At 44.6% G+C, this 15,000-nt stretch overlaps 1 protein-coding gene across 1 annotated transcript in view; it reads right to left on the bottom strand.

Moving 5' to 3' along the window:
- The window catches only part of LOC138356262 (lachesin-like), a gene marked incomplete at its 5' end in the record, with an annotated part of 28,546 nt that extends 17,346 nt beyond the window's left edge, over positions 1 to 11,200 (bottom strand). Inside the window, 4 exon segments of the mRNA XM_069312206.1 lie at positions 1 to 133; positions 220 to 311; positions 940 to 1,068; positions 11,039 to 11,200. The exon segment at positions 1 to 133 is cut by the window's left edge and continues 60 nt beyond it. Of these exon segments, the coding sequence (XP_069168307.1) occupies positions 1 to 133; positions 220 to 311; positions 940 to 1,068; positions 11,039 to 11,200 (516 nt within the window).
- Between the last annotated feature and the right edge of the window lie 3,800 nt (positions 11,201 to 15,000).

Here is a 15,000-nt window from a genome sequence, read left to right as displayed (position 1 = left end):
TCGTGTTATCGTCGCGGGAGAAGTTGAAGATGGTGAGCTTCATATGAATCCGATACACTGTTTCGAACGTCTCAGACCGATACTTGTCCGAATTGAGGATCATCATATCCTTCCGAACCCAGTAGCTGATGGCCTGAGGTAAGGAGAAAATGGATTAGTGATTGATTGATTGAGTGAGTGAGTGAGTGAGTGGGTGAGTGAGTGAGGGGTAACACTCACCTTTGGAAAGGCCTCCACGAAGCATTCTATAGTCACGTTGTCTCCTGTGGGCACTCCGACCAACTGATTGGGAACGTGGATTTGAGGTGGAACTGAAAATACACAAATATCAGAGTTACTGCTAGAACTGTTGCAATAAGGATGACAGAAAACGGTGATGAGGATGTGAGGAAGAAAATAGAAATCAATTATATTTAAACAATTATACAATATTATTTACAAAGATGAGATTGTAAATTGTACAATTCAATAATATTATAATTTAAAAATATGTCAATATAAAATAATTACAACAAATGCGGAATTTGCATAGTAATTAAGCAATGGAAAAAAACGGAAAATTACTTACATAAGATATGGAAATGTAGAAGTTGTTAGAAGTTGGATAAAATGAAATATTACTATAAAAATTAACTGTTTATATTTCCTTTAATACATAATTACATACATAAACATGTACACATATACATACAGCCACATAAATAGTCTACCTTAAAAAAAAAACATTCCATGTTCCCATCTACACCCAAGAGTAAATCAATCATAACAGTCCTGAAACCAATTACATCCTTTCAATCCCTTCCCAAGCCAAATGCCTAGCGTAAGTCCTACACCTTAAACCCTTTCACCCACACTACACCTGCCTCAAACCCCCCCAAAAAATCTCACACCCCCTGATCCCTGCAGTTATACACCCTCACACACGCCCCTGATACTTACACTCGACATCTAAGGTGATTCGCTTGCTGACGGAGGGAGGAACGCCATTGGAAGCGATGCACAGGTACGCCCCCATGTGGGTTCTGCTCACCTGACGGAGCGAGAGAGTCGGCCCGTTGTGAACAGGTTCTGTACCGGAGAAGATATACACGTGCTAATTATAAACTGACTGAGAAAGACATAAAGAGAAACTGAGAAAGAGAGAGAGAGGAACTTGAACAAAAATACATAGATACATATATATTTCCCTACACCCCGGCTTATATATACTCCCCTTACACATATACATATATATAAACAACTCCTCCTCCCCACCACACACACCCAGTTCGAAAACAGAGGTCAACAAAGGTGTTTTGGTCGTTCTGTCTTCATCCATCTCTACTCAACTGAAGCCGAACGAGGCTCAGTGCACAAACAGACCAGTAGACCAGACCTTCACGTGCTGGGGGGTGGGGGGGGGGGGAGGTTACGTGCATCTGGGGTGATGGGCACGTGTACGAGTGATGGGGGAATAGGGAACAAGGAGGGGAAAGGGTTTAGAGAGAGAGAGAGAGAGAGAGAGAGAGAGAGAGAGAGAGAGAGAGAGAGAGAGAGAGAGAGAGAGAGAGAGAGAGATAGCAAGCAGACCTTTGCTCTCCCTCTCTCTCTCTCTCTCTCTCTCTCTCTCTCTCTCTCTCTCTCTCTCTCTCTCTCTCTCTCTCTCTTCCCCTCTCTCTCTCTCTTCCCCTCTTTCTCACTCTCTCCTCCCCTCTCTTCCAACACTCCTCCTCTTCCCTCTTTCCTTCCATCTCTCTCAGCATACATAACTATGACCTGCAACTGTTAAATAATTGACTGCAAAACACACCTTTACTGCAGAGTTGACTTCGTGAAAATCACAGGAGGGACGCTATAGATAACATTTCTTAAAGCACATAGCACCAGGCCCCCACCCCGACGAACCTACGACACTCCCCTACCCACCAAGATTCATCTTGCAAAGTTGGAATGACCCTATAGCCCCACACATCTTACCTTTCACCTTAGACAGTCAAACTAACAAACAGACTTTTTTTTTATAGATGTAGACATATGAAAAAGTGATATATTAAAAAAATCGAACATTTTAAACACAAAAGATCTCAATTAGCACTCTGGAAACTCTATTTTCTGTAAGCTGTATAAATCAGTCGTCCCGGAACAACAGGTGAGAGGACACACTAACTACTTAGTTGGCAACGGGTTCCGAACCAGGAGTCAAATTAGGGAGAGTATCAGCGCCTGAGAGCCTAACGTTGTTTTGAACTCTGCCATGATAAACACCCCCCCCCCCTACCAGGGAGAGAGAGAGAGAGAGAGAGAGCGAGAGAGAGAGAGAGAGAGAGAGAGAGAGAGAGAGAGAGAGAGAGAGAGAGAGAGAGAGAGAGAGAGAGAGAGAGAGAGAGAGAGAGAGAGAGAGAGAGAGTGTGTGTGTGTGTGTGTGTGTGTATTAGGGAGTGTCCAAGAAGAAGGTCTGCAAGTTAATATTTGAAGATGTCGACACTACGACCCGGAATTAAGTCATGTCTACGAGGCCTCGATACGCACTCCCCTCACGCTCCACACGAGGCTCGTAAATCAGGGTCGCGGACGCCTGTAAATCGTTAACTGCCATGGTTGAGAGCGGTTCTTATGCTAACAGCACGGTGGTTAAGGCAATTACGAGAGTCGTTAAGCACTCTGCATTCTTTCGTGGTTGTTTTGTTGTATAAGTTAAATTATCACATCATTCCGGAGTTTGATTAGCGATCGATTCTATAAATAATTATTTTGTCTGTCTACTACGTCGTTAAGACAGCGTGTTAAGTTGCTGAATGAAGATGATCTTGTCTTAACATCATAAACATGTATTAGTTTGTTTAAACTGCAAAAGTTGTGACGTTTAATAATGTTGTTAGCTATGTTAACTTTGTAGGGAAGAAAGGTTGTTGACATTTAAGGGGAGACTGAAGGAACTACTATAATGCCTTTTTGTAGCTTCCTTAGGCATGGATTCAACAAGGATATTCCCTAACCTGACGATCCAGTAGTAACAAAAAGGAGCGGGCCTGCGGGAACGCTAAGCCCCGAAATCATCTCAAGATAACCTCAAGATAACCTGTCAATATATCTTGTCCCCATGATCTCTCTATCTCTCTCTCTCCCTCCTTGTCTCTCTCTCTCTCTCCCCTCCTTGTCCTCTCTCTCTCTCTCTCTCTCTCTCTCTCTCTCTCTCTCTCTCTCTCTCTCTCTCTCTCTCTCTCCCATCTCCTTGTTTTTATTCTATTTCTTTCTTTCTTTCTTCTTCTCTCTTACTCCACTCTTTCATTCTTGCTTTCTCTGATCTCTCTGTACCATCTTTTCCTCCGCCGCACTTACCTTAATTCTCTCTTCCTATTCTCCCTTCCCTCTATCCGCTCTTCTCCCCTCTTTCCGTCCAATTTCCAATCTTTTCCATGTTCTCCTCTTTCATTCTTGGCCTCTCTCCTGATAATTCCTTTTCCATCTTCTATACGTGTTCCTTCGCTATCTCCTTCTCTCCTCTCTCTTTCCTTTCTTCTCTTCTCCTTTCCTCTCCATTCTTACCCTCCTTCTCCTATCCTCTCACTCCTCCTCTACCTCCTCTTCCTCTTCTATCTCTTCTAAATAATTTAAAACAGCGAAGAGGAGACGAATTAAATAATAGCAAAATATGGTGCTCCATGATACATTCTTGAATATAATAAGGAGTCGCAAACTCTTTCTCCTCTACTAGTTATAAGGGGGTTCTGTGGCTCCTGTACTAGTTATAAGGGGGCTCTGTGGCTCCTCTACTAGTTATAAGGGGGCTCTGTGGCTCCTCTACTAGTTATAAGGGGGCTCTGTGGCTCCTCTACTAGTTATAAGGGCTCTGTGTCTCCTCTACTAGTTATAAGGGCTCTGTGGCTCCTCTACTAGTTATAAGGGCTCTGTGTCTCCTCTACTAGTTATAAGGGCTCTGTGTCTCCTCTACTAGTTATAAGGGGCTCTGTGTCTCCTCTACTAGTTATAAGGGGGCTCTGTGGCTCCTCTACTAGTTATAAGGGGGCTCTGTGGCTCCTCTACTAGTTATAAGGGGCTCTGTGGCTCCTCTACTAGTTATAAGGGGCTCTGTGGCTCCTCTACTAGTTATAAGGGGCTCTGTGGCTCCTCTACTAGTTATAAGGGGCTCTGTGGCTCCTCTACTAGTTATAAGGGGGCTCTGTGGCTCCTCTACTAGTTATAAGGGGGCTCTGTGGCTCCTCTACTAGTTATAAGGGCTCTGTGTCTCCTCTACTAGTTATAAGGGCTCTGTGTCTCCTCTACTAGTTATAAGGGGCTCTGTGTCTCCTCTACTAGTTATAAGGGGGCTCTGTGGCTCCTCTACTAGTTATAAGGGGGCTCTGTGGCTCCTCTACTAGTTATAAGGGGCTCTGTGGCTCCTCTACTAGTTATAAGGGGCCCTGTGTCTCCTCTACTAGTTATAAGGGGCTCTGTGTCTCCTCTACTAGTTATAAGGGGCTCTGTGGCTCCTCTACTAGTTATAAGGGGCTCTGTGTCTCCTCTACTAGTTATAAGGGGCTCTGTGTCTCCTCTACTAGTTATAAGGGGCTCTGTGTCTCCTCTACTAGTTATAAGGGGGCTCTGTGTCTCCTCTACTAGTTATAAGGGGCTCTGTGGCTCCTCTACTAGTTATAAGGGGGCTCTGTGTCTCCTCTATTAGTTATAAGGGCTCTGTGTCTCCTCTACTAGTTATAAGGGGGCTCTGTGTCTCCTCTACTAGTTATAAGGGGGCTCTGTGGCTCATCTACTAGTTATAAGGGGCTCTGTGTCTCCTCTACTAGTTATAAGGGGCTCTGTGTCTCCTCTATTAGTTATAAGGGGCTCTGTGGCTCCTCTACTAGTTCTAAGGGCTCTGTGTCTCCTCTATTAGTTATAAGGGCTCTGTGTCTCCTCTACTAGTTATAAGGGGGCTCTGTGTCTCCTCTACTAGTTATAAGGGCTCTGTGTCTCCTCTACTAGTTATAAGGGGGCTCTGTGTCTCCTCTACTAGTTATAAGGGGGCTCTGTGGCTCATCTACTAGTTATAAGGGGCTCTGTGTCTCCTCTACTAGTTATAAGGGGCTCTGTGTCTCCTCTATTAGTTATAAGGGGCTCTGTGTCTCCTCTACTAGTTATAAGGGCTCTTTGTCTCCTCTACTAGTTATAAGGGGGCTTTGTGTCTCCTCTACTAGTTATAAGGGGGCTCTGTGGCTCATCTACTAGTTATAAGGGGCTCTGTGTCTCCTCTATTAGTTATAAGGGGCTCTGTAGCTCCTCTACTAGTTATAAGGGGCTCTGTGTCTCCTCTATTAGTTATAAGGGGCTCTGTAGCTCCTCTACTAGTTATAAGTGGCTCAAGAAGTCACATATCCGACAAATCTTCACAAAGTCACATGTAGTAGACAAGGTTGTAGGGCACATATGTGTATAATGTTGTTTAAGATTCGCTACTTGATACAAAAAGTTCCAAGTAGCACGGGCTATGGTGAGCCCGTAGGTAGTGTATAATGTTATGTGTATTAAGTAGGCAACTAAGATATTGTGAATCTAAAATTACTGTGTATAAATATCTCAGTTTAAATACTATCCTGTATAACACAATCTTCATATATGCCAAATAGGACTTTTAAAAGTCCCTATTTTCCTTTTGAGTCCATTTTCAATAAATATGTTGCTTCTAAGATAAAGAAAATGGATTCAGGGAATGTCCATTCTGCTGTATTCTAAAGTTTGTACCTGTATTCACCTAGTTGTATTCACCTAGTTGTATTCACCTAGTTGTGTTCACCTAGTTGTGTTTATAGGTATAGGTAACTCTCAATAGGTATAGGTAACTCTACCTATTAGGACGTTACCAATAGGTATAGGTAACTCTACCTATTAGGACGTTACCAATAGGTATAGGTAACTCGACCTATTAGGACGTTACCAATAGGTATAGGTAACTCGACATATTAGGACGTTACCAATAGGTATAGGTAACTCGACATATTAGGACGTTACCAATAGGTATAGGTAACTCGACCTATTAGGACGTTACCAAATAGAGTATAGGTAACTCGACCTATTAGGACGTTACCAATAGATATAGGTAACTCTACCTATTAGGACGCTCAAACGGTATAGGTAACTCTCCATAGGTAAACCTGTGATTTACCTATGGAGAGTTCCCTACCCAAACCTTCATGACGATCTAAGTAAATGTTTCATTACACATCAAACTTCGTAGTGTCACACACACACAAAATCCTAACTTCATATGTGGGAAAAAAAATGTTAGAATGTATAACTTCAGCAGATCAGAAGTCTGAGAGTTTGCTAACTTTGTGAGTTGGATCTGGATTCAATATTAAATTTGTATTGTCTTATTCTGACATAAAGTGTAACTTGCTTCATACGGGAGCCGGTCGGCCGAGCGGGCAGCACGCTGGACTTGTGATCCTGTGGTCCTGGGTTCGATCCCAGGCGCCGGCGAGAAACAATGGGCAGAGTTTCTTTCACCCTATGCCCCCTGTTACCTAGCAGTAAAATAGGTACCTGGGTGTTAGTCAGCTGTCATGGGCTGCTTCCTGGGGGTGGAGGCCTGGTCGAGGACCGGGCCGCGGGGACACTAAAGCCCCGAAATCATCTCAAGATAACCTCAAGATGCTAAAACAGGAAGTGCTTCTTGCTTCATGGTGGCACTTCAGTAAACCACAGTACTGTAAACTATACTATAGTACTGTATCATCCTTTGCAGATGACACTAGGATTTTCATGAGTAGACAACATAGAGGACACAGCAAACCTCCAATCAGATGTAAATCAGGTCTTTCAATAGGCCACAGAAAATAATGTTTAACGAGGATAAGGTCCAGCTAATGCTCTGTTAAAAAAATAAACGAAATTATCAAACCAAACTTTTACATTTATCAATGTAAAAGATTTGGGAGTCATTATGGCAGAAGAACTTACCTTTAAAAAATACACAATAAAGTAGCCGTCACAACTGCAAGAAAAATGACAGGTTGGATAACAAAAACTTTTCAGATAAGAGATGCTATACCGATGATGATACTTTTTAAGACATTAGTGCTCTCTAGGGTGGGAAATTGTTGCACACTAACAGCCCCAATCAAAGCTGGAGAAATTGCTGACCTGGAGAGCGTGAAAAAGATATTTTAACTACTGGAATCCACACGATAAATCGTCCAAGTTATTGGGATCGCTTAAAAATTCTAAATCTGTATTCCCTACAGAGTAAGCGAGAGAGATACATAATAATTTACACTTGGAAAGTATTTGAAGGAGTGGTCCCAAACCTGCACACAGAAATAACACCACATGAGACCAGGAGGCATGGCAGGATGTGCAGAATACCCCCGTTGAAGAGCAGAGGTGCAACAGGTACTCTGAGAGAGAACTCTATCAACATCCGAGGCCTGAGACTGTTCAACACGCTTCCACTACACATAAGGGACATAACTGGCCGACCCCCTCACAGTGTTCAAGAGAGAACTATCAACATCAGAGGCCCGAGACTGTTCAACACGCTTCCACTACACATAAGGGACATAACTGGCAAACCCCTCACAGTGTTCAAGAGGGAACTATCAACATCAGAGGCCCGAGACTGTTCAACACGCTTCCACTACACATAAGGGACATAACTGGCCGACCCCTCACAGTGTTCAAGAGAGAACTATCAACATCAGAGGCCCGAGACTGTTCAACACGCTTCCACTACACATAAGGGACATAACTGGCCGACCCCTCACAGTGTTCAAGAGAGAACTATCAACATCAGAGGCCCGAGACTGTTCAACACGCTTCCACTACACATAAGGGACATAACTGGCCGACCCCTCACAGTGTTCAAGAGAGAACTATCAACATCAGAGGCCCGAGACTGTTCAACACGCTTCCACTACACATAAGGGACATAACTGGTCGACCCCTTACAGTGTTCAAGAGAGAACTATCAACATCAGAGGCCCGAGACTGTTCAACACGCTTCCACTACACATAAGGGACATAACTGGCCGACCCCTCACAGTGTTCAAGAGAGAACTATCAACATCAGAGGCCCGAGACTGTTCAACACGCTTCCACTACACATAAGGGACATAACTGGCCGACCTCTCACAGTGTTCAAGAGAGAACTATCAACATCAGAGGCCCGAGACTGTTCAACACGCTTCCACTACACATAAGGGGCATAACTGGTCGACCCCTCACAGTGTTCAAGAGAGAACTATCAACATCAGAGGCCCGAGACTGTTCAACACTCTTCCACTACACATAAGGGACATAACTGGCCGACCCCTCACAGTGTTCAAGAGAGAACTATCAACATCAGAGGCCTGAGTCTGTTCAACACGCTTCCACTACACATATGGGGCATAACTAGCCGACCCCTCACAGTGTTCAAGAGAGAACACCTGATCAACCAGGCTGTGACTCATACGTCAGGCTGCGAGCAACAGCCTGGTTGACCAGTCCAGCAACGAGGAGGCCTGATCGGGGACCGGGCCGCGGGGACGTTGATCCTCGGAATCATTGAAAGGCAAATTAAAGGTTCGATAAGCATTAACTGTATCTTGCTTCACGCTAACATGTATATTGTTACATACTCACATGTATATTGCTACATACTAACATGCTGAATGTGTCAATACTGCTATCTTGTCATACATCAACCCGTTCTCGCACTTACTTATAGTCAATATTTGGCTTATTAATAAGTGCATATGTTACAAAATGTAACTTGGAATATACCACATATGTACTTATTAATAAGCCAAATAGTGACTATAGGCAATAAGTCTTATATGTACTGTCTTGTAAGAGAGCGGGTTGCATACATAAGTGTCCGCTCCATCGATATTGTTCTAAATCTAGAATTCGAACACTAAATCGTAAAAAAAAAACGATCCGACGTAAATCGCTGTAAAAATCACCACTATGAGAGTGAGTTACAGGAATGCTTTTGTAAATGTCGGTAATATATTAGAGCACTCTTTAATGTAGCATGTAAATTATTTACACAGGATTGCGTCACAAAAACCACCTTAAGTCGATCTGGAACTTTGTACCTAGATGGAATTCTTTGTAAAAAATAAAGTATTGTGTAAATCAGTGTAGTAAATGTGGTTTGTATGTGCGTGTGCTCACCCTAGGTGTATGCTTTCTTGGTCGTAGTGTGTATGTGGTGTATCTTCAATTACACTACACTATACACCACATAGTGTATAGAAGGTGTATGTGGCTTTCGTGTGTATGTCACATACACACGTGTTAAAACACGTCAGACGGCCCAAGGTTGCTTTTAGTTCAAGTTAGATAGAAATAATATGTATATTGTGCAGGCGAGGAGTCACAATAACGTGGCTGAAGTATGTTGACCAGACCACACACTAGAAGGTGAAGGGACGACGACGACGTTTCGGTCCGTCCTGGACCATTCTCAAGTCGATTGTGAGAATGGTCCAGGACGGACCGAAACGTCGTCGTCCCTTCACCTTCTAGTGTGTGGTCTGGTCATCAGTAGAGTATGTGGTAGCCTATGATTAGAGCCACTGTAACTCTCCAGCGAGGCTTATTGAGCTCTATGAATTTAAGGCGACGGGTTGTTTGCTTGTTGATAATATTATTATCGTGCGATAATCATAACTATATCTTAGACGCAGTGATAGCACTTGTGCTACTTATTTTAAGTATATTTAGTTATGCAGTGAAGAAAGCAGACATGGGAGAGATTATAGGACATCTAATGATATCTTCTGAATACATATCTATCTATACGAGTATGATATCAACGTTTAATTATTATATAGAATGTATTAGAATTGAATGCTACTATAGCTTTCTGAAGAGGCAATTCTAAAGAATTTCATTACTTTAGGATCATAGTGACACATCTGTCCTGTCAGTGTGAACAACTCTGGTTTTGTCAAATTTTTTTATATTGATTATCCTTGTCATATATTTAGTAAATGTGTTGATATATGCAAATATTTCCTTACTCCTCTCTGCTTCTGACAGAGAGGCAGATATATGATCTCATATATGCTCAACTGAGTTGGAGCTGACTGTATATATTCAGAAACTATATTCAGAGAATTTAGTCACATTCAGTGAATATAATGGGAGAACAAATCTACAAGGGCCGTGATGAGGGTTCGAATCTACGCACGGAATGTTCCCAGATGCGCCTTAGATATAACACCTTGATATATGACGTTATTGTGATTTCTGTGTGTATAGTGGGAGAAGGCCTGGTCGAGGACCGGGCCGCGGGGACGCTGAGCCGTGAAATCATCATGGCAAGCTAGCCTGTTGACTTGAACTACGTCTGAAGCACTTGACTATCATCTCTGAATGAGTGCGTCACATCCAGACACTTCACCAGTCTCAGGAGACCAGTTAAGACCCACAGTGCTATGCAGAGGTAATAATAAGGAATACATATTAAGTTACTAATATGTTGACCAGACCACACACTAGAAATTGAAGGGACGACGACGTTTCGGCCCGTCCTGGACCATTCTCAAGTAGATTGTGACTTCGACATTCTCAAGTCGAAGTTACTAATATCATTAGTGACACACAGCCTTCCGTGTTCCGCTGGCTACCTTTCATGTGTCCAGGACTCTCGATTGACGAAGTTCCACTGGGTGGTGTAGCCTGTATCTCAGACATTGTGGGCTTCTTGGCCTCCTAGTACGTGGAGGGTAAGTCTGGAGGGTTTATAAGTGACAAGATTAGGGCAGGGAGTCCACTAGGAAGTTGCTGTCCTCCGTGTAGGTTCTAGGGTCCCTTTTGGCTGTTTCAAAGGGGAAAATGTGACGCTGTTTGGTGTCTACTCACCCAAGATGTGCTATCCTTATCTGGGTGCTCTATCTCTCTTGTGGAGCGTGATTGGTATGTGTGTCTGTTTGGGGTGTGTGTACTCACCTAAAACCACGGCAGTTGTCGGAAAAACTACGTCATACGTCCCAAGACCCGGAGAAAAAAAATAGCGGAAAGCATCTGTAAATATTATTCCATGAGAAGCCGCCGAAGTGAGCGGTGAGCTGACCTGGGTTTCTGGTGTTGGTGACGATCATGGCGCCGTCCTCCCTCTTCCACATGATGCGGGGCTCTGGGTTACCCTTGGCGGCACACCGCAGCGTTACATTAGCCTTCTCCCTCACCTGTATCTCGCTGCTGCTGCTAGACTCGTCCACGATGTTGGGCGGCACTGTCGGAGAGTGAGAGGTGTGAGAGAGAGAGAGAGAGAGAGAGAGAGAGAGAGAGAGAGAGAGAGAGAGAGAGAGAGAGAGAGAGAGAGAGAGAGAGAGAGAGAGAGAGAGAGAGAGAGAGAGAGAGAGAGAGAGAGAGAGACAGAGAGAGAGAGACAGAGAGAGAGAGACAGAGAGAGAGAGAGAGAGAGAGAGAGAGAGAGAGAGAGAGAGAGAGAGAGAGAGAGAGAGAGAGAGAGAGAGAGAGAGAGAGAGAGAGAGAGAGAGAGAGAGACACACAGAGAAGCCTGTCTTCGAAACTTGCCCAGCATGAGCCTAGTGAAAGCAGTTAAGAAAGTGAACTCTGAAAGAAACTTGGTAATGAAAATCTTAGCATTGAGGAGGAGAAAGAAGAATAGGAGAAGATGAGGAGGAACAGCAGGCGGAGGAGAAGATGAGGAGGAACAGCAGGCGGAGGAGAAGATGAGGAGGAGAAGATAGAGAAGTAAAAAGAGGAATAAGAAACGAAGGGAAAGGAAAAGTGTGATGTTAATCAAAGGAACAAAGTGAAATGAAAGAGGGTGAACAGAAGTAAACGGAAGAAGTATATCTGTAACAACCGCAAGCTTATGAGATACAAAATAGATATAAATGAGATACAAATGAGACTCGTAAGAATTGAAGTAATTGAGAATTGAAAAGTTCTTCCCTATCTAAAAGGAACTAAGCAAGTCACGGGAGAGCTAATTGGCACTGGTAGGGATGAGAGGTCTTAACGATAGGTGGTAGGTGATTGTAATAACCAGAGGGATTGTTGGATGACGGGCTCCGAATCTGCCTGGAATTTACCTGTGTCGACTCCAGGATATTGGTGGATGATTGAGGTTCGAGTCATTTAATTTCGAAATATATAAACACACGTATACTCATCCCGTCCTATCCCCTCTCCCTCTCTCATTTCCTTCCCTCCTTCTATCCTTATCCCATAGGTGGTCAAAGCCTCTCCCCCCCCCCTTACAGAGCCCCAGTGGTCAAAGCCTCCCCCCCCCCACCAGAGCCCCAGTGGTCAAAGCCTCCCCCTACAACACTGACCATATCCTCACAGACTAACCAAACACAGTCGAGGGCCACCACTTGTAACCTGCAAATTAAATGCTAAATGGAAACAATTGTTTTCTCAGAGTTGCACCTCGGGGTACTGGGTTGGGATCTCTTCCCAGAGGCCCCGGGGTGGGATGGGGGGTTCTGTTTCGTCTGGGGATTTATGGTTTGGTAGTGTGTGTCTGTGGTGATGTGGCCGTCTGTCTGTTTGGCTGGTTGACTGGTTGGCTATCTGGCTGGTTAACTTAGTGGCTCTCTCTCTCTGTCTCTCTGTCTCTGTCTCTCTGTCTCTGTCTCTGTCTCTGTCTCTCTCTCTCTCTCTCTCTCTCTCTCTCTCTCTCTCTCTCTCTCTCTCTCTCTCTCTCTCACACACACACACAGACCTTGAGAAACTCGTCCCTACTGTCATGGCTTATTCATGGTCTTCCATCGTGCCGTAGTGAGCTGAGACTTGTGTGTGAGAGAGAGAGAGAGAGAGAGAGAGAGAGAGAGAGAGAGAGAGAGAGAGAGAGAGAGAGAGAGAGAGAGAGAGAGAGACAGAGAGACAGAGAGACAGAGAGAGATAACTGTACAGAGCTCTTCCTCCCACTACATCTGTGTCTGTCTGTCTCTTCCCTCTCTCTCTCTCTCTCTCTCTTTCTCTCTCTCTCTCTCCCTTTCTGGAATCCACTCCCACTTCCTGCGCATTCTCCTCCCATTTCCCGCCCACTCCTCTCTCACAGCCCACCCATCCTATCACGGTGTGTCCACCCCGCCCACTCCACGACTCCCACTGCACGCCCACTCCGCCTTCACCCCCCTGCTCATCCTATCATGCTCTCCACCCCGCCCACTCCACACCCCTCCCACTCCACACCCCGCCCATGGCCCGCCCACACAACTATGTGTATTGTATGTGGCCTGCGTAGTGTGTGGCTTGTCCTGTTGTGGTGTGTGTGTGTGTGTGTGTGTGTGTGTGTGTGTGTGTGTGTGTGTGTGTGTGTGTGTGTGTGTGTGTGTGTGTGTGTACTCACCTAGTTGTACTCACCTAGTTGTGCTTGCGGGGGTTGAGCTCTGGCTCTTTGCTCCCTCCTCTCAACTGTCAATCAACAGGTGTACAGGTTCCTGAGCCTATTGGGCTCTATCATATCTACACTTGAAACTGTGTATGGAGTCAGCCTCCACCACATCACTGCCTAATGCATTCCATTTGTCAACCACTCTGACACTAAAAAAGTTCTTTCTAATATCTCTGTGGCTCATTTGGGCACTCAGTTTCCACCTGTGTCCCCTAGTGCGTGTGCCCCTTGTGTTAAACAGCCTGTCTTTATCAACCCTGTCAATTCCCTTGAGGATCTTGAATGTGGTGATCATGTCCCCCCTAACTCTTCTGTCTTCCAACGAAGTGAGGTTTAATTCCCGTAGTCTCTCCTCGTAGCTCATACCTCTCAGCTCGGGTACTAGTCTGGTGGCAAACCTTTGAACCTTTTCCAGTTTAGTCTTATCCTTGACTAGATTTGGACTCCATGCTGGTGCCGCATACTCCAGGATTGGTCTGACATATGTGGTATATAATGTTCTGAAAGATTCCTTACACAAGTTTCTAAAGGCCGTTCTTATGTTAGCCAACCTGGCATATGCTGCTGCTGTTATCCTCTTGATATGAGCATCAGGGGACAGGTCTGGCGTGATATCAACCCCCAGGTCTTTCTCTCTCTCGGACTCTTGAAGTATTTCATCTCCCAAGTGATACCTTGTATCTGGTCTCCTGCTTCCTACCCCTATCTTCATTACATTACATTTGCTTGGATTAAACTCTAACAGCCATTTGTTCGACCATTCCTGCAGCTTGTCCAGGTCTTCTTGAAGCCTCAAGCTGTCCTCCTCTGTCTTAATCCTTCTCATAATTTTGGCGTCGTCAGCAAACATTGAGAGGAATGAGTCTATACCCTCTGGGAGATCATTTACGTATATCAGAAACAGGATAGGTCCAAGTACAGAGCCCTGTGGGACTCCACTGGTGACTTCATGCCAGTCTGAGGTCTCACCCCTCACTGTAACTCTCTGCTTCCTATTGTTTAGGTACTCCCTTATCCACTGGAGCGCCCTACCAGTTACTCCTGCCTGTTTCTCTAGCTTATGCATCAACCTTTTATGGGGTACTGTGTCAAAGGCTTTCCGACAGTCCAAAAAAATGCAGTCCGCCCACCCTTCTTTTTCTTGTGTAATCTTTGTCACCTGATCGTAGAATTCTATCAATCCTGTAAGGCAAGATTTACCCTCCCTGAACCCATGTTGATGGGTTGTCACGAAGTCTCTTCTCTCCAGATGTGTTACTAGGTTTTTTATCACAATCTTTTCCATCACCTTGCATGGTATACAAGTTAAGGACACTGGCCTGTAGTTCAGTGCCTCTTGTCTGTCACCCTTTTTGTATATTGGTACTACATTAGCAGTCTTCCATATTTCTGGTAGGTCTCCCGTTTCCAGTGACCTACTATACACTATGGAGAGTGGTAGGCAAAGTGCTCCTGCACACTCTTTCAATACCCATGGCGAGATTCCATCCGGCCCGACAGCTTTTCTCACATCCAGCTCCAATAGGTGCTTCTTGACCTCATCTCTTGTAATTTCGAACCTATCCAAGTTCACCTGGTTTGCTGCCACCTCTTCTAGCGCCGCGACATCTCCCTGTTCTATTGTAAAGACCTCCTGGAACCTTTTGTTGAGTTCTTCACAC

This window comes from Procambarus clarkii, chromosome 71 (assembly GCF_040958095.1).
Source record: "Procambarus clarkii isolate CNS0578487 chromosome 71, FALCON_Pclarkii_2.0, whole genome shotgun sequence".
Classification (NCBI taxonomy): Eukaryota; Metazoa; Arthropoda; class Malacostraca; order Decapoda; family Cambaridae; genus Procambarus; species Procambarus clarkii.
The sequence above is the reverse complement of the archived record's forward strand: the minus strand, read 5'-3'. Positions and strand labels throughout refer to the sequence as shown.